A 19,292-nucleotide genomic window follows, 5' to 3' on the forward strand; every position below is an offset into this window, starting at 1 on the left:
TTAATTTTGTTTCCAAAAGTGTGACTGTTGGTTTAAGGCAATGTGTGTTTAAATTGCATTTGTTCAACATTGATGTTCAATAAGTAAATTAGTAGATAGTTTTTCTTTCCTTCAATTAGTTTAAAATCAAGGAATGAACCCTTCATTCAAAAATGTCTCATTTGTAATATGCAAGCATATTTATTGTACAAAACCTGTCAGTGAACAGTGAGACCAAATCGCCCAGCCCTAACAGAAATGCACTGCAAATAGCACAGACCGCAACGAAAATGTGTCCGGGACCCCAAAAACTTTATAGATTGTTTATTAGATTTTATGGAGATGCAAATAGTAAACAATAATTCATCAATCTCTGACTAAACATGTGCGTGAAAATAGTCACAACACATGCAAATAGAGAAATGCACTGCATCAAATGTGTTAGGGGACCCCAACATTTTTATAGATTGATTATTAGATTTTATGGAGATGCGCACGCACTGTAGAATAATCCCAATTGTTCTAACATTAAAAATTCTCTCCAAATAGAGATATTAAGTCATAATCTAAAACGGTATTCATATCGCAATATATTTTGCAAAATAAAAAATTCACAATACATTTGCCAATTTTTGCCAATATCGTGCAACCCTATATTTTATTCAATTGACTGATACCACATGTCTTTGGACTGTGGGTTACTGGAGTACCCTGAGGAAACCCACGCAAACACGGGGAAAACATGCAAACTCCACACAGACAAATAGAAATGTTTAAAGTAATTTTTTTAAATAGAATTTTTTGACCAAATTATAACCTTTCTATTTTACTGTCTAAATAAAATAAAAAATAAACCTATGCAAAATAATGTCACTGGAGATTTTAAGCATGACAACTCTATAAAACATAAAAAAAATATATAGGTAAAGTTAACATTTTCATTTTGCATAAACTATTTACACTTAGTCCTTAACAAGGTCATGCTGAAAGAAGTAATTATTTTGTTTACAAAAAGTCAAACTACCTCTACTTGGTGCTTAAAGAGAAGTACAGAAACAAGTGCTCCAAAGCAAGTGTTTGTGGCATTACAACATTCTGAGTAGAGTCAAGATCAGATTCATAGAAGTGTATGTACTGAACATGTAGACTATTCAAAATCTTCCTTTTTTCCCTCACAAAGTGAAGGACAGCTCTCCTCAGGCTGAAGACAGCAAGCAGTCATGAGGAAGGCCGAGCAACACCAAATGTCTTATTAATTTGTTAATTTGTTGTGGCCATGGGGCATGAAAACCGTGCTTCATTGCCATCTGAGGCCAAGGGTATATAACGTCTTGATTCTATCATGCACACACACACACACACACACGCACACACACATGCGCACACACACATAAATATGCCGTTCATGTTGGCCCTGGGATGACCTAAATAGACAAGCATTCTCCTACCCGAGGCTAACCATCCTCAGTAATCAACAGGACTGGGCTGTAAAACCCTCAACGTCAGCTGATTAAATGTGAAACATTGTTTACAAACCATAAAACAGTGTATCAAATATATGATAATGGATTCCAATGAAAAAAAAAAAACAGCAGACTGATATTATTAAAAAGTCATCTAGAAGGCAAATTACACTGAAAAAGGGTTAATTTTACAGTAAAATATGACTTCAGTGTGAAAACTAAATTATCGGTTTGAGATGGACAAGTCAAGAGAAAACATTTGAAAATGATCAAGTTACTCAGGTTTATCATTCAAACTGTTTACAGTCAGTTAAAAAAAATACAGTAAATAAGCAATACAAGAACTCTCACTCATAAAATATGAAATGAGATTGAAAATCAATAACAGAAAATAAAGATTCTATAGCTGCATGTGCCAGCTTGTGATGCCTATTGAAGCAAAAACATTTTAATTTCCTCAAACAAAGCCTCCCCAGCTGTGTTTCAAGCACAAGCCTGGCTCTCTGAGGTCAAGTCTCTTTCTACCAAGACTGTGGTACTTGAGCTGAAGGCCTTTTTGGTGAGAGAGCGCAGTTAATAGATTTTCTTTCTTCTCCCTGCTGTTGTTGTGGAAAACTATTATGGATTCTGGAAAATTCTTGCTGGGGCTCTTTTGTGCCACGAGTCTATGAGAAAAAGCGAACACAACAACAGGCTCGGTCTAAAAAAACCCTGGCCTTCAAATATTGCAGAAATGCAATTTCACCAGCTCCTCTATGCCAGCGCCAGTCCATTTCACAGCCACAATGGCTGTCTGTTTCTCTCTCATTTAGTTGGCCTGCCTGGAACAATGAGCATGGAAGAATGGCAACAGGTAATTTAAAGAGCTGGGTAAGAAGGATGTGGGCAGGAGGTGCCCCAACTTTGGCCCAACACCACCAGCTGCTGTCTGGTCCACACCAGAAGAGAGAGAGAAAAAAAATCACTAGGGACTAGGGTATTCTTCTCTTTTTTCACTTCTCAAGTTTTGGATAGAGATGAGCAGGCATGATTGGAAAGAGATTTTGGGGAGTTAAAATTAATCATTTCTATGGTGCATCTCTACCCAGAAGTGGACAATTCACGCTTGTTTAGTAACATACCATAACTGGTTAACAAGTCATTTGTTGTGGCAGAATACTAAGGGGAGGCCATTTTTGAATGACAAAAATGTCTGAATGCAGTTCATCATCAATGTATTGTGATATCGAATTGAACCCTTTTGTTTCACCTCACCCTTCTAAACTGCCATCCAGATCACAGCACCAAAGTAACCTGGTTCAAACCATGGGCCTAATCACATGGACATAATAGACTGCAGCCCCTCAGTCATTACTGTGCCTGGAGTGTGCCATCGTTACACACACTCCACTAAACCTCCTTTCACAGCTCTTTCTAGCTGACCTCCGTAACACTTATCCTTCTAAACTTCACTCCCATTCAGCTCATGGCACCAATGTAACGCCTCTGGTTTTACTTGCACCACTCTGAGTGGGAATCAAACTGGCATCTGCAGGAAATGGGAACAATCACAGGGATGTCTAAGACTGCAGCCCCTCACATCAGGCACTAGTAAGCCTTCTTAGGTCACATACTGTAAGTGAGGTTTACCTGAAAAGGTTGTACTTGCTGTCTTCTGTTACTAGTTGTTCTTAAACCACTATGAGCAGAATACAAATCAGCATCTCCTGTAAAGAAGGTGGGCACGCTCTTAGGGAGCGTGAAGACTTTACATCAATCATTAATTTGTCTGTTGAGGTCCAAATCCATCTCCAAGCATATTTTAACTCTGTACCTCCAGCAGGGAAGGCAGACACAAACAAAAGTAAGTCCTGCAAAACAAAAGCAGTGTGTAGCTCTAAGCAAGATTCAAACTAGTGTCTCTAACTCTGAAGGTGAGGTCACTAAGAAGATTCCTGAAAACTGCAGTTAGCTTGGCTGAAAACAGACCAAAGCTCTGAGTTCACATCAATGGAGAAAATGTGACAGGAACTATTTTGTGATTGAAAAGTTTCTCACAACATTCACTGCCTTTCAACAGCCAAGGATGATCTATACCCTAAACAAACTTTCCTCCTGAAGAGAAAAGCGACCTCCTCCTCACAGGCTCCAAGTGAGAGAACAGGAATCATGGGAGATGTGGCAGGCAGGGGGAGGAGCAGAGCTCAGGATCCCATCTCCACACAGCTGCAGCCGTTCTTCAGGGAATCCGACCGGGGAGCAGCACTCAAGCGCCTAATGCCATTAATGAGCGCAACCATGCGGCAGTAACGGAATTGGAGCGCAGCTTCTCCAGCAAGAGCCTGGCTGCCCCTGGAGTGGCAGGAGACCAGTTAGGCTGAGCTTAACTTTGATATACCAGAGCACAAGGGCATGGACAGGACGGAAACAGATTCAATGACTACTAAGCAATATGCAAGGACAAAATGGTAGCATATTTCACTGCTATGTGAAATTGTATATACTAGCTTTTGCTGATCACTGAAAAGATTAAATGAAATTTTTTATATATAAAAAAGAAATGAGAACAAAGTCAAATGATGAAGGTGTTGAAGCTTACATACCAGAGAACACAAGCCAGCTTTTAAGACACTTTTTTCAGTATTCTTCAATAAACATCAAGTTTAAAAGCTAAATATTTATTTGAAATAGAAAGCAAAATGTACACATCTCTCCTGTCACGTAGATCAATTCAATGTGTCCATCCAAAAAAAAATTAAGCTTACCCAAACTTCTGTTTAATTAAGAACAGTCATGAAAATCCCGCAGAAAAATTAAATAAAAATCCCCTTCTTTTCTAACATTGTTTTTGGAGTGACGTTTGATCCACATGTGTTCTTGACATTTTCACGCAGCAGTCTGCTGTATAGATCTGATACAGATCTACAAACATCTAGACTAGTATGGAAATAATGAAGAGATGTCTTCTCTTCCTACATTAAATAACCTATCGTAGCAGAAATGTATTTTGGTTAAATCAGATTTTAATATAACACTATGCATTCCTTGAAGTTATGTACTCTTAAAAGGGCAGTTCCATCTGATGGGATTTCTGCAGATTCTTCAAATCAAATGTAAGACTTTTTAAGACCCCTTTAAGACCATTATAAATTGAATTTCAGACTAGGCCCGGATACTTCTGTAAATGTTTTTGCATTAATGGAAGATCATGTAAAGGGATGTGTGCTTTAGTTTTAAAAATCTGCTGTAAGATTGTCTAACAGCTGTTGTAAATTGTATGTCTTTGCAATAAAAAAACAAGCTTTACTTGGACAGAGAGAAATTAAGACCTGTTTAAAATGATTTAAGACCTATAACACAAAATTTCAGTGAATTAAAGATATTTTAAGACTTTTAAAGACCCCTCAGACACGCTGTGCGAACTGCCCTGAGCAAGCTGAAATTAAGTCTCCTGCTCAAGTGTATAAGGGCGATGGTTCATGAATTCCTACTTGTTGGGTTTGAACAGATTAATAAACAGGAACATAGCAGAGAGTGAATCCAAAGCAGCACCATTGCTGGAGCTCTAGGTGGAGCCACGGAGCTGCTGCATGGCACAATGCTGTCAGTCAGATACAGTTGAGTAACATACCAGAAAGCTACAGTTAAAACTAAAATTAACATATCACTTATAGGATACAAATCAATTCTAAAACAAGGGCTTCACCGTGGGGTGCTCAGTGTAAAATTTTTGGTTAAATTTTAAAACAGTACAGTGACATTCTGCCAAAACTGCTTATAATAATCAGTACCCTCAAGGCTAAATTTATCAACAAATTCATTTAGTTTCTATTTGAAATATTTTTTTCCATCATATTTACCTGACTAATGCAAAAGCACAGGACAATTTGCTATTTTAATTCATTACAATAATGGTTGTCGATGGTAAAGGTATGCATATTAGAAAGGTAACCCAGGCTTTCAATAACTACAATGCAAAACAACAGATTATAAATACACAGGACAATTTAATTAACCAGACGTTGTGTGAAACACAAGTCAAAATAACCCTGGATGTCATTTACTCAAGGTCAACCATTTCAAGTATGAAGGAACATTTTTTTTTATTGTTCTTTTTTTAAAATCAATTCATGTAAATACAAGAAATAAATTGAAGTCTTTGCAATATCACAATGCATTCAGGTTAACTAAAGACTGCAATGACATAAGTCCTCTCCTAATTGTATCTGGAAAGCTAAAACCTAGTGATCTGAGGACAAAGGTCAGTGACGACAGATGTGCTAACATGGCATTGCTGTTTGCACAGAGAAACAATGAAGAGCTTTTTAAAAGAGCCATCTGAAAGAAACAGCTCATCTTTGAACGCACCATAGCACAGGAAAAAGAGAAAATGTTCTGTTTTTAATCCATTAAATAAAAAAGCAAGCCGCTATAATAACGTACATTCACAAAAGTTCAACAACCTTCACTACTAACAGCAGAAAAATGTGTCATGTTCCTAAAATTGAACAAAGTTTAACATTGTTCTCCTTGTTTTTCTGTGGATTAATTACCTGAGGTGGCTTTTGCTGACTGCTTTTGCAGAAAGTCCAGAGTCTGAGCCAATGCTTTCTTATTGCAGTGAGTGGACAGCTCTTCCTTACATTCAAAGCACCTGTTAAACAAGAACAAAAGCATCATCTAATGGTAAAACACAATTCGTAGTGCAATTTGTCTCTGACTCTCTAACCTAGAGGTATTTTCTTTACAGAATAATGCTTAAAATCATTTTTCTGCATGAATTCAAAATAAAGTGGATTATTGCAAAGAGATCAATAGGTCAGCGAAAGCATATTAAATCGATTAACATCTTCGGACCTCACAACAGGTCTATCTGTAAGGACTTGTCAGGTATTGTTAAAAATCAATTTCCCTGTGGAGAATGGATTATTTAAGTCTAGAACTCAACTGCTGCCCTCTATTATGGCTTTTATGTCCAATACAAAGGAGTATATGTTGCATGTACATTTTTGAAAAGTGTGTGTCATTGCTTACCAAAGGTGCATTTATTTTATTTAAAATAAAGCGAAAACAGCTGTACTGAGAAATAATATTATAGTTCAAAATATCTAAATATCTACACATATGCACATTTAAAAAAACAAAAAATGCAATCCTCCAGAAATCATCCAGCATTCATAAAATAATTATACCACTTAAAATATTATTTCACAAGAAATTTAAAAATTACACACCGTCAAAAGTAAGCATCTTAAAGAATTTTAGAAATGGGTAACCAATGCCTTCCATAGTAGAAAAAACATATAACATAGAAGTCAATGGCTACCCGTTTCCAACATTTTTTTTAAATTATCTTTATTGAGTTCAACAGAAGAAACAAACACAAACAGGTTTGGAGCCACTTGAGGGTGTGTAGATTTTTATTTTTTAGTATGAAATATAATTTTAAGTGGTATAATTCTTTTCATGAATGCTGGATTGAAGGGTGAGTAAATGATGACAGAATTTTCTCTTTAACATCTTCCCGGAAACCATGACACATTTTATAAGAATACAATTTACATAAAATATGAGAGTTTTCCAAAAATGCATAAGGAAAAACAATAAACAGTCATGAAAAACAGCATCATGAAGCTGATGTTTCCTACCAGGCCTTCCATGTAGTAAGGCTGATGGTGATACAGTGAGAGTCTGAGTGATGAGCTTGCTGGTGTTTTGTGGAATGCTGAACTTCTGCTTGGTTGCAGCCCTGAAAGACAGAGAGCCAGTAGCAAAATTACCATACTTCACCAATATTTATGATATTTTTTGGAAAGATTTTATTCTTGGTTCTGTAAAACCAAGTGTCAAATCAAGGTCAACTGCCAAGTGTGCTGTCGCAGCTTTAACGATACATTATAAAACATATCAAATATTATGAATGAAAGGAAAAGGATAGAAGACTGAAACTAACTTAAGAAAGTTTCTGCACATCAGTTGTTAGTAAATTTTATGTTTATTTATAAAAGAAGCAATGGTTCCTATAAATTAGGCCCCTATAATGATCTATGAAGGTTTATGTAACACCGCATCACTCAAGATTAAAAGTAACAATTGTTAAAATTAATTTAGAATATTTACATTTAAAAATGCGCAAATTGCAAACTTTTTTCATCTCTAAATTTAAACAATGATAACTTCAGTTTAAGTTTATGCAACATGCTGTAAATTTAATGCTGTTGATTGTACACTTAAAATAATATATTATTATTATAAACAAATAATAAATATGAATAATAAATAATACTTTTTATATATAAAATTTTGCAGAAATGTTAAAGACAGTAAAAATGTAATACAGAAATAAAACTGAAATTGTAAAAAGATAATGTCAATATTGTCGAGCTCCACACACTGTAGCACTGAATATCTGACCAGGATTTGTTTGTTTGTATTTATTTAATTTCACATAAGCAACTTAAGAGCATTTCATGGCAAGTTCAATACAGATAAAAAACATATTACATAGTAATATCTTTATGATTCAACAAGAGATGATTAAATTAACTAAATAATAAATTATTCATTAAAAAACATTAGATATGACTTTGAGGTCGATATATGATAAAGAACCTAAAATTCTTCCCAACAAATCAAGGTGCTTGATCTGACCTGGAAGCCACACTTGAGGCACACAAGGATGTCATGTGCTCCTGCCGTTTCTCCCTCCAGCACGTTCCTCTCTTTAAGGCAGTCAGAGCACACAGACCACAGGCTGCCCGTCACTGCCTTCTTTACTGAGCTCAGGTCCACAGCTCTGCTCACATGCTGGCACGTCAGACCTGCATCACACAACACCACACATCTTCACTGTGGGACTTACAGCAGTGCACAATTCCAAAGGGATGATGGATCCTTCATGTGTGATAAATGCTTTTCTGTGATTTAGCAATAGACATAATTTTTCACTAAAACAATGCAGTAGGATTAAAACCTACACTTACCGCCAACCTCGTCAGATGAGTCTTCATCGCGAGGTTTTTTTGGCTTGTTAGACCGCTTGGTCATGTCTGCGGTTTTTAAAGAGAAGGGGTCTTTCAACCGCATTGGTATCTAGAAAACAAAATCATGCAATAAAACTGACAGCACACGGCGGTGTTAGAATTACTGAAGACAAAGTACATTACTACATAACACATATGGCTGAAAGACAAGCCTCTCAGAAGTGTCTCAGCAAACAAAATTACTTTTAATTTGACTATAATTATGGTAAACAATCCCATTGTAACTAAAAGGCTAAAAGCTGCTGAAAAAAATAGTAAAATACAAATATTACAAATAATACAAGGCAAATAAATGGCTAAAAAATAAAAATCAATCATCTATCCATCTATCTATCTATCTATCTATCTATCTACATACATGGTCAAAAGATTATGATCAGTATAGTTTTGTTTAATGATTTAAAAATAAGCTTATTCTGCTCATAATGAATGCACTTATCTAATCAAATACAGTAAACTTGAAAACTTGTGAAATGATACATTGCATTATAAAATAACCTTTTTCTTATTAAATTAAGTGATTGTATCTTTTTATTAAATGCCATGTCAATAATTAAAATAAAGTTTAAGAGTTCACACTTAGCAGATAATTGATTATAAAGCTTGTTTGGCATGCTGTCCCGGGAAAGAGCCCTGAGCTAATAAGATCCACGAGTCTGGGGCTCCCTCGAATTTGCAGGGCGAGAGGGGAGTTTGAGCTCAGGTAGATCTTGAGAACTCCCCCGCTGTAGTAGCTAATGAACAGATAGTGATTGCTCTTAAGAGATAACTACTTACTAGGAGATGATTTGGATTAGTCAATTAACTTAAGTTGCATGTTTTTGGACGGTAGGAGGAAACCAGGAAACCCAGGGGAAACCCATGTGAGCACAGGGAGAACATGTAAACTCCACATAGAAATGTTGGCTGGCTTGGTAAGGACTAGAACCAGTGACCTTGCTGCTGTGAGGCAACAGTGCAAAGGGGTCACTGTGCCACCAATCTTGGAAAAGAGGAAGAGTATGGGGTGGAAGGGGGGATTCTTCAAAACGAACATGGCTGTTACATGGAATTTAAGAATCGTGAATCATAATTGGTGAATCATAAATTGAATAATGCGGGACTAGACAAGTAATCATAAGCACATGATTGTCTCGAAACTACCTCATATATAAAATTCACTTAAATTCTATTGAATGAAGCTTAAAATGTATAATATATTTTAATTTCTTTGAATAAAAGTGTTCAGCATTATTGCTCTAGTCATTAATGTCACATGAAGCTGAAAACATTATAGCATAAATATCTCCTCAACAAGAAGCATTTTTGTGATTATTATTGCTGTTGTTGATAGTGTTGATAACTGTTACATTTTATTTACTTTATTAATCAAAGACATATTCAATTGTTTTTCAAAAACTACAAAATAAATGCTGTTACTTTGAACTTTCTTTTCATCAAAGAATTCTATAAAGTAAACAGTATCAGTTTCCACAATACTATAAAGCAGAAAACGTTTTTAGCACTATTCGTAAGAATCATTATTATTGATTACCAAAAATAATTGATCACAATAGAACAATTTCTAATAATTTCTGAAGGATCAGAGCAGAAAAAAGTCATTTTATATATATTTTTAAAAATGGACTGATCTCAGTAGTCATGGGAAGGTATAAGATTCTGACGGTATGATAACCTTGGATAAATTATCATGATGGCACGGTATTGTGATTACTGCTCTAAAATATATTCTTTTTAAATGTCTGGGTAAAAAACAAAAACAGTTAAAAATGTTAAATAATAAAATAAACAAATTTATGCAACCAATTTTTTTATTATAAAAAAAATTATATATATATATATATATATATATATATATATATATATATATATATATATATATATATATATATATATATACTAAAACACACACAAACATTAAATCAATAGCTAAAATTGATTAGACACATTATAAAAATAATATTAAACCAATTCAATGATGCTAAAAGACTAACCAAAAAAACTTTTAAACTGTTTAATAAAATGTCATAGACAAAGAATAATATTCAAATAAATTCAGTGTAACTAGTCTTCAAGAAAATGCAATATAAAGACAAAAACATCAAGTAATATACAACAACAGCCTAAAGCATATCAATACAATCAAATAAATACATTAAAACAATCCAGTGTGAGGAAAAGCTAATAAAACATATATAATTTAGGCTATATTCATTCAGATTTTTCGACTCGTAACATTTTAACTGAACATCACAAATGTTTACCACCATGACAGCAGAATCTGAATAGAGTTTGGAGGTAAGGAAGTACCTTGTCAGCAGTATGGTCGTTAGCTGAAAATGCTGAATCAGTAAGTTGGGATAATATAAGCACATAAGAGAATCATTTATTGAAACAAGCTCTCTATCAAAGCAAAGGAGAGCGCGACACCTGAGACTAACCCAGGTAAAGTGATACAAGTACTGACAGCAGGAACCGGCTGCTGCTCTCAGGCCTTTGCTTACCCAGCAGCATCAGGTCACAAGTGTTAAGAACACAAGGTTGTTTTAAAAGAGCTGCCATAAAAGTCAGAAGGGTACATATATGAACCCGACTCACCCTGTTTATGTTCTCCTCTCCAGGCTCGCAACCAAGTGAACGTCAGTTGTCAAGTGTCCAGGTGGAAGAAGAGCGAGCCTGACAACTTACATATGCTCACAACTTTAGAACAAACACGGAGGAATTCCTGTCGGGGGTTTGGCGTTCGCGTCTAACACTTCGACATTCATTAATCGAAAAATCCCGAGATGCAGTTACGGTTTTGATTAAGAGAGTTATTCGGCGTATTTACTGGCATTTAGGGAAGAACAGAAAGCACAAGTATCAGATGTGTCACGTGGTCTCATCCGCTTGACGCGCTACGGATGCTTGTATAGTCAAAAATCGTTTGTAAATCCAAAGAGCTGAGAATCTATGCTCTTTGGTATATCTACTGTTTAGCTGAGTGAGGGCTATACTGTATTGATAAAAGCATTAAAATGGAAGGGAAGAAACGTTTCTATTTTTTACTAATCAAATGCTTCCAAGGACAAACCTATAGTTTAATTCCTGTTTTTGCTGTTTATAATGTATATTTGGTTTAATATTTTTTTACAATCAATAAATACGACAATAATCCCTTGCATAAAATCTTAAGTACAAAAATGCATTTTTTCTAATACCTAAAATACATACAACAAATATTAATAGAAATAAAAGGTAAAAAAAAAATAAGTGGAAAAAAAATATTTAAAACTGAAAAAAAAAATAATTTAAATAATTTAATAAATAAAATAAAGACTTGCATTAAATAATTATCGATTTGATCTCGTTAAACACGCATTATTATTATTATTATTATTATTATTATTATTATTATTATTATTACTTCTACTATTACTACTTAATCAACATAAATATTATTAAACACATTTTTTTTAATTCAGTTGAAAGTTGAAAAAAACAAATGCAATTTTGAAAATAGTAAAATTAATTAAAATATTTTAATAAATAAAATAAAATAAAATAAACTGGCATTAACTGTTCTCCCATGTTTGCGTGGGTTTCCTCCGGGTGCTCCGGTTTACCCCACAAGTCCAAACACATGTGGTACAGGTGAATTGGGTAAGCTGAATTGTCCATAGTGTATGTGTGTGAATGAGTGTGTGTGAATGTTTCCCAGAGATGGGTTGCGGCTGGAAGGGCATCCTCTGCATAAAACAGAAAAGAAAAGAAAATGAATGAATGAATGAATGAATGAATGAATGAATGAGACTTGCATTAAATAATTATTGATTTTATCAAGTTAAACACATTATTATTATTACTTAATCAATATAAATATAATTAAACTAATCAATATAAATAGAAAAAGGGTTAAAAATGCAACTATTTAAAACAGTAAGTTAATATAAATATTTTAATGAATAAAAAACTTGCATTAAACATTCATTGATTTTATCACTTTAAACACACACATTATTATTATTGTTATTATTATTTGTAGTAGTAGTAGTAATAGTAGTAGTAGTATTTTACATAAGCAATATAAATATCAAACACATTTTCCAGAAGTAAACAATAAAAGAAAAAAGAGAATGCAATAATTTCACAATATAAAATTATTAAATAAAATAAATAATAAGACTAAACAATCAAAATATTTTATTAAGATAACAAAATAACAATATATTTAATCGTTTTAATTTTGACTTCAATATATAAGTAAATAAATGTGTAAATAAATAATAAAGTAAAATAACAACAATTAACCTAATACAAAAAGTCACAAATCATATTTTAGAACCATTTATTAATCATCATAAATTAAAGAAACCATATAGATGTGTTTCACATTTTAGCATAAAGTCCATCAAATGATCAAACTTGGGCAGGTAGTGGCATTTGGTACTATAAAATTATCAAGATAACTGATAAAATGCTTTTATTTATGGATTGCATCTCTGAATTAATAGAAAAGAAAAAAAACATAACAAAAATTCCACATCCACAAAACAAAATGTATGCTGACTGCACCAATTTGTAAACTATTTTTCATTTATCTAAAAAACTTTAATGATTCCAACTTAATCCTAAAGCTCTTAAGACATCTTAACTGCTGAAAAAAATACTTAATGTACATGAATAATTTTTGTTGTTAATTCTTTTGTAAATTGTTTTATGTATAACTCTGTACTCCTCTGTTAAAAATCAATAAAAAAGAAGAGGCATCTGAAAAACTTTTAGCCTTTTTTTATGCTCTCAGACCCCCGATATACGTCACTGGTATTACGTAGTTTTGGTTGTACGCATGCGTAGAAGAGCAGTGTAGGTAGCCGCAATCCTGCTACGCAACTGGCAATCAGTCCCATTGCGATTTCGCCAATATTTATATACATAACAAGAAAAAGGGAGCGTAGTTATCGAGCAGCTTTACATACTGCGAGTACTAGCATGGCGTTAAATGTTTGTTCGAGGCTGACGAGAAATGTTGTCCGTGTTTTAGCTAACAGAAGTGCGATTCCTGTCACAAGACCACTGACAAGAAGTTCATGGACACATTTACGTTACTTACACAGTGAGTGTTGAAATGTTACAGTGTGCACAATGTGTCTGAGTTTTGGAATAAGTTAATTGCAGTGAATCTATTCATATTTACCGCTACATATTAACCGTGATCTCGTTAAGTCTAAATAGTAAAAATTACTCTTTAAAAGCACAAGTTTGTGTAAGTTATGTTGTATATCGTTATTTTTAAAGTAAGATTTCTTCTGTTGGTCAAGTGTGTTTTATCTTTGTCATTCGTTATGATTACGAAGTTTGAAACAAAATACATTTTCTCTTGTTTTTGTTGTTGTTGATTAAACTTTATATAACCAGGAAAATTATATTAATATCCCTCTACAGAAACTTACAAATATAAATATTCTCAGAGTACAATTGATTAAATTAGAATAAATATAAATATACATTATATAAACATGCAATAATACAAATCCTATATGTTATGATTCAGGCCCGTAGCCAGGGGGTTTCGGAAGACCCACACCTCTCTGACAAAGGTCCAGAATTTGTCCCATTTACACTGCTATGCCTTCATAAATGGTAAAAATAACCCAAAAGGCTTTAAGACCAAGCGGAATCCTCTGTTGGCTGTGTCTTTGGTGCGATTTCAGCTAATTACTTTTGACCAATGCTAACAAATATTTTTCATCAGTCCAACATCCAGCTGCGCAAGAAAACACACACTCTGACCTAAGAGAAATCTTATTTCGTCACTGTATTGTTTTTGAATAAAGAAAACATTTGACAAGTAACTTTTAATCTAAATCTTTGAATTTATTTATTTTTATTTTTTTTGTTAAAATGGCCAATTTCTGACTGAGGAAAATGTATCATGCTGGACAGTTTATTTGCCAAATAAATTACTATAGGCTACAGTTTTTAATTTAAAACTTTAACAGATTGCTATTTTTTTCTAATTATTTATTATGTAGTTAATTAGTATTTTAAACACTTTATTCTAAATCTTTAGGAAATATTTGGTACGTCAATAAGAGTGATTGTGATGACCATCTGACTAGCTGATTCAGCTAACAAATAGTGATTGAAATGTCATTAAAATGCAGTAGTTAAATCTCATAATTAAATCAAAAGTAAGGCAAATAACTGCTAAAAGGTTCAATTAAAAAAAAAAAAAAAAAAGAACCACCTCTTTCTTCAGGCTGGCTACGGGCCTGTGCTTATGTTTATTATTTAAACATCCTGATACACATTTCTATAGATGTAAATTATATTTAGCACTGTTACTCTTGTTTGATTTGCTGCAATATCTTGACCAACATTAGATACATTAGGGGTACTCCAATCAGGAATTTTGCAACCGATACAGAGTACCAATTCCTTGTCATGGTGATCGTCCAATACGATACATAAATAAACAGGGCTAATAATTCAGGGGGGCTAATAATTCAGACTTCAACTCTATACCGTATGAACGATATAACAGACAATTTTGTAAAATTGACTCTACCAGAACTGCAATATAACTTGAAACCGATTATCGTGCCATTCCTAAAAGCGACTAAGCTGAAAATGAATAAATGAACGAATAAAACTCAAAGTTTGGTGTATGCACGATCTGCTAAAGTGGATATTTATGGCTCAGTGCTGGAGAATTTTTATTTATTCATTTTTGGAGAAAACGGCCTTCAAAAAATATGTAGTGTAATTAAAAACACAAATAATAGTGTGCTGTAAAAGAAACCTTTGAAAGTGTGTTGTGTGTGTTCTGTGTCATTACACAGAAAATACACTTAAAAGCCTAAAGCTTAAAACTGACAGGTGCATGAAAACACAGTGCTTGTAATGTTTCGCCCACACATAATTGAGTCTTCAAAAAAGTTTGGACTTTAAAAAGCACTTTTAAAAGGCTGAGCTTGAATACATTTTATAAAAGGTGACATTTTTATCGTTAGCAGACAGCAGTAATTAATATCAGTGTATGGAAGATAGGCCTCTGTTGGTCATGTGTGTACATTTTATCTTTCAGATATCAGCATCATTCGTTATGATAGTGTTTCATTACGAAATTTCAGTTCTTCAAGTCAGCCCTCAGTAGATGTGTCCTATGAGCAGCTTAAAAAACTGCTGGTGTCTGGATCCAGTGTTGTTATTGATGTCCGTGAACCCTGGGAACTTAGGGAATATGGGAACATACAGGGGTCAATCAACGTCCCATGTGAGTCAGTACTTTTTCTCAGCAGCATACTGAAGGTTATATTATATAATTGACAATACTGTACCCTCTCATCTGCAGTAGGACAGGTAAACGGAGCTCTCCAGCTCACACCTGATGAGTTCAAGGAGAAATATGGAGGAGATATGCCATCGAAATCCCAAAATATAGTCTTCAGTTGTCTTGCTGGTGTAAGAAGCAAACATGCCCTGGAAGCAGCAGTGTCTTTAGGATACACCAAGTGAGCAGTTCAACTTATTACATAGCAATGTCTCTTTATACACCGTTTAAAAGTAATTTAGTAACTTTTTAGAAAGCATAATATTGTATATGCAAAGCAAGTGTTTCTTCCCATACCAGTAAACTTCCGGTGATTACAGTTAATGTGACTTTTTAAACATTTTATATAGTTCCTTTTACACCATCGAAGTTGTAATGTAATTAAAATGCAATCAGTTAAATAGACTTCAGCGTTCATTTAGTTGTTAAAGCGTAAACCGAGATGAAAAGCCTGTCAGGAGTTGCAGGCCAGCGCAGAAATTCCATTGAAAACACCGGAGTAAAATAAATGTTCAGATTTTAAAGACATGATGCAGAACAATGTAATTTGATGCAGTGCTTCTTGTACAATCTGAGACCCACTTTATATTGTATATCAATCAGGCAGTGTAGATCATTATTTTTTAAAGAAAACAGACCTTAAACATGCTGATTTTGCAACTGCTAAATGTTCACCGGAAGTGCTTGACCCAGCTTACTACAAAATTAAGTCCTTCTGCACTTTTCTGCATATGCCCTATTTTAATCCCTAAGTCAAAGAAAATGACGGCTAAATGTGACATTAACAGCATCTGTTGTGCCTTATGAATAGGGCCAGGCAGAATCTTACAACTTATTTTGTATTTCTGTGCAGAATCTACGGATTTATGTGGAACAGTTTTGAGAGAATAGAAGCTGAAAACTTTACACATGACATAAAAATGTATACAGTATAGATCCAATTACAACCAATTGTTTGCCAAACAAAACTAGAGCAAGTCTCTTTAATAAGAGACATGGAAAATATTACAGTAATCTTATTGTACATAAATCATTTAAACATTTGCATATATAGTGCATCCGGAAGGTATTCATAGCCCTTTTTTTATGTTTTCATGTTATAGCCTTATTCCAAAATGGATTAAATTCATTTATTTATACGTATGGACATGCAATTTTTCAGGTTTTTATTTTTAATAAATTTGCTACAATTTCAAAAAATCTTTTTTCACATTGTCATTATGGGCTATTGTGTGTAGAATGGTGAGGAAGTAAATGAATTGAATCCATTTTGGAATTAGGCTGTAACATTAAAAAAATGTGAAAAACGTGAAGTGCTATGAATACTTTTTCGAATGCACTGTAATTAAATCATTTTACTGAAACACATACTGATTACTGAAATGCATATATTAACACACATCGGCTGAGTTTTCTGCAGATTTCTGTCTGTTCAAATTCTGTGTGGGCCTACTTATGACTAGTGCCAGACAGAATCTGTGGACGTTTTTTGCAATATCTGCACAGAATTTTGAAAAAACATCTGTGGATTTATGTGGAACAATTTTAAAAGTAACATAATTAAAAACTTTAAATATGAAGTAAAAAATAATACCTTTGTAACCTTTTTATAATCTTTAGTTATCTCTTTGGTAAACAAAGCAAGTCTCTTATATGATATATCTACTAAAAAAAGACAAAAAATATATTACTTTACACACTGTATTGTAAATAAATCATATAAACATTTTCATATTTGTTAATAATAGTACTGAAACTGAAATTATATTGCAATATAAAGATAACTTCAGCAAGGTTTCATTTTCCCTCTTAAATAGGTTAATCTAAAATAACATGTGCTAACTTCCAAACTTTATTTGTGCAGATTACAGTTTTGAAAATAAACAAAACTTGATGGTTCCCAAGGACGTAGCAGTTAGTAGGGACCAACAACGTTTTGGTTGTTCTTCAAGAAATCTTTTGTGTTCAATAGCAGGAAGAAACCCATACATATGAAGGGGCAGTAAATGGTGACAGGATGTTCATGTAGGGGTAAACTGACAAATTTAAATGACCCTCAAATCAAAATTTTGTCATATTAATGTTGCTGTTTTTCAATATGAAATATTCACATCTGTTTGTTTCACCATATAATATCAGTTCAGCCAAACTTTGAAATTTAAAGTATATGAATCACTCATTTTAATCCAAGAGTTCAGAAGAAACATGATTTTGATCTTCATTTACATTTAAACAGCTCAGCCATACCTGCTTAATGCACAATATAATTCTGATGTCAGTCAACCAAGAGGCAACTGGCCTCAAAAAGGTTGAAACCCAGCACATTTTATTTATACCATCACTGTAACAAAAAAAGGAAAGAAATCTTTACATTAAAAAAAAAAGCTGTATTTGGCAGTATTTTTCATTTTAAAAAATGTCTCGTTTTTATAGTAACATCTACACATCATATCCCCTATAAACACAACCATAAGCATGTGGTGATGAGAAAGTTATATAATGAGCCAATGCTCATATTATATAACTTTTTCCCAAAAGCAGAGAAAATTACTAATATATAAAAGGCACTTGGTCATAGCCATACAATTTAAGTAATGGAATAAACATTATTTATCAACAATAGATTAATAAATAGATACATTTCCCACATAAATGATGTTGAAATCACTGCCATTTTTTTACTGTGATGGTAATATGAGACAATGTAAGTTGCTTTTAATAATTGTAAGTTTAATAAAAAAAGTTCTCAATGTAAATAAACCAGAAAATGGACATGTTTCTATTAGTGACAGTAAGTCGGAGTTCTGTTTCTACAGCTTTAGTGTTCTATAATTGACTCTCTTTCTCTATCTTCTTATAGGGTTCAACATTTTCCAGGCGGATGGCAAGAATGGGCTGAACGTGAATTGATACAAACCAAAAAATAATTGCCACACTGTAGCCATGTTAACACTGTGATAGAAGTTTAATTGATTTAAACAATCTGAAAAGCATCAAAGACATTCAGTTAAAATGTGCCACTGAAACTCAATAAACGAACGTAATTGACTGGAAATAAAAAGAACGGTGTGATTACATTTCAAGCCTAAAAAATACACTGCTACGTTTGAATTTAGCACCTTTATATCATTTGTCATAACAAGCCGTTGTGAGTTGGAATAGTAGTGACTTCTGTTCAAAGGCCTGTGGGCTTTCTGCCTAATACTTAAACCTAAATATTTTGAACTGGCAAAACAGAATTCAATCACTGTTGGCATACATAAAAATGTATACAATTATTTGGAGAAATTTGTTTGTTTGTTTTTTAATTTCTGAAAATAAAACATTATTTCCATATTGTGTATTACATTTGTTTAAAAAAGTATATTTGCATTATTATTTTGCATTTGTTGTTGTGGTTATAACCACTATTCAATTCAATTAATCTTTATTTCTATAGCACTTTCACAATTTAGATTGTGTCAAAACAGCTTATCATAGAAGTTCTAGAAAATTGAAACTGTTAGTCTAGTT

General features: G+C 33.4%; 2 protein-coding genes across 2 annotated transcripts in view; one reads left to right on the forward strand and one right to left on the reverse strand.

Moving 5' to 3' along the window:
- The window catches only part of usp45 (ubiquitin specific peptidase 45), a 58,299-nt gene extending 46,925 nt beyond the window's left edge, over window positions 1-11,374 (reverse strand). The window contains 5 exon segments of the mRNA NM_001423966.1: window positions 5,975-6,075; window positions 7,070-7,170; window positions 8,073-8,242; window positions 8,405-8,513; window positions 11,063-11,374. Of these exon segments, the coding sequence (NP_001410895.1) occupies window positions 5,975-6,075; window positions 7,070-7,170; window positions 8,073-8,242; window positions 8,405-8,507 (475 nt within the window). The 5' untranslated portion in view covers window positions 8,508-8,513; window positions 11,063-11,374.
- Window positions 11,375-13,282: 1,908 nt separating this feature from the next.
- tstd3 (thiosulfate sulfurtransferase like domain containing 3) lies at window positions 13,283-19,113 on the forward strand. Its single transcript, NM_001200014.1, is given in 4 exon segments — window positions 13,283-13,559; window positions 15,534-15,722; window positions 15,801-15,960; window positions 18,640-19,113. Coding segments are annotated over 4 exon segments (540 nt in total). The 5' UTR covers window positions 13,283-13,435; the 3' UTR covers window positions 18,707-19,113.
- Window positions 19,114-19,292: the final 179 nt, after the last annotated feature.

This window comes from Danio rerio, chromosome 16 (genome assembly GCF_052040795.2).
Source record: "Danio rerio strain M-AB ecotype USA chromosome 16, GRCz13ab, whole genome shotgun sequence".
Taxonomy (NCBI): Eukaryota; Metazoa; Chordata; class Actinopteri; order Cypriniformes; family Danionidae; genus Danio; species Danio rerio.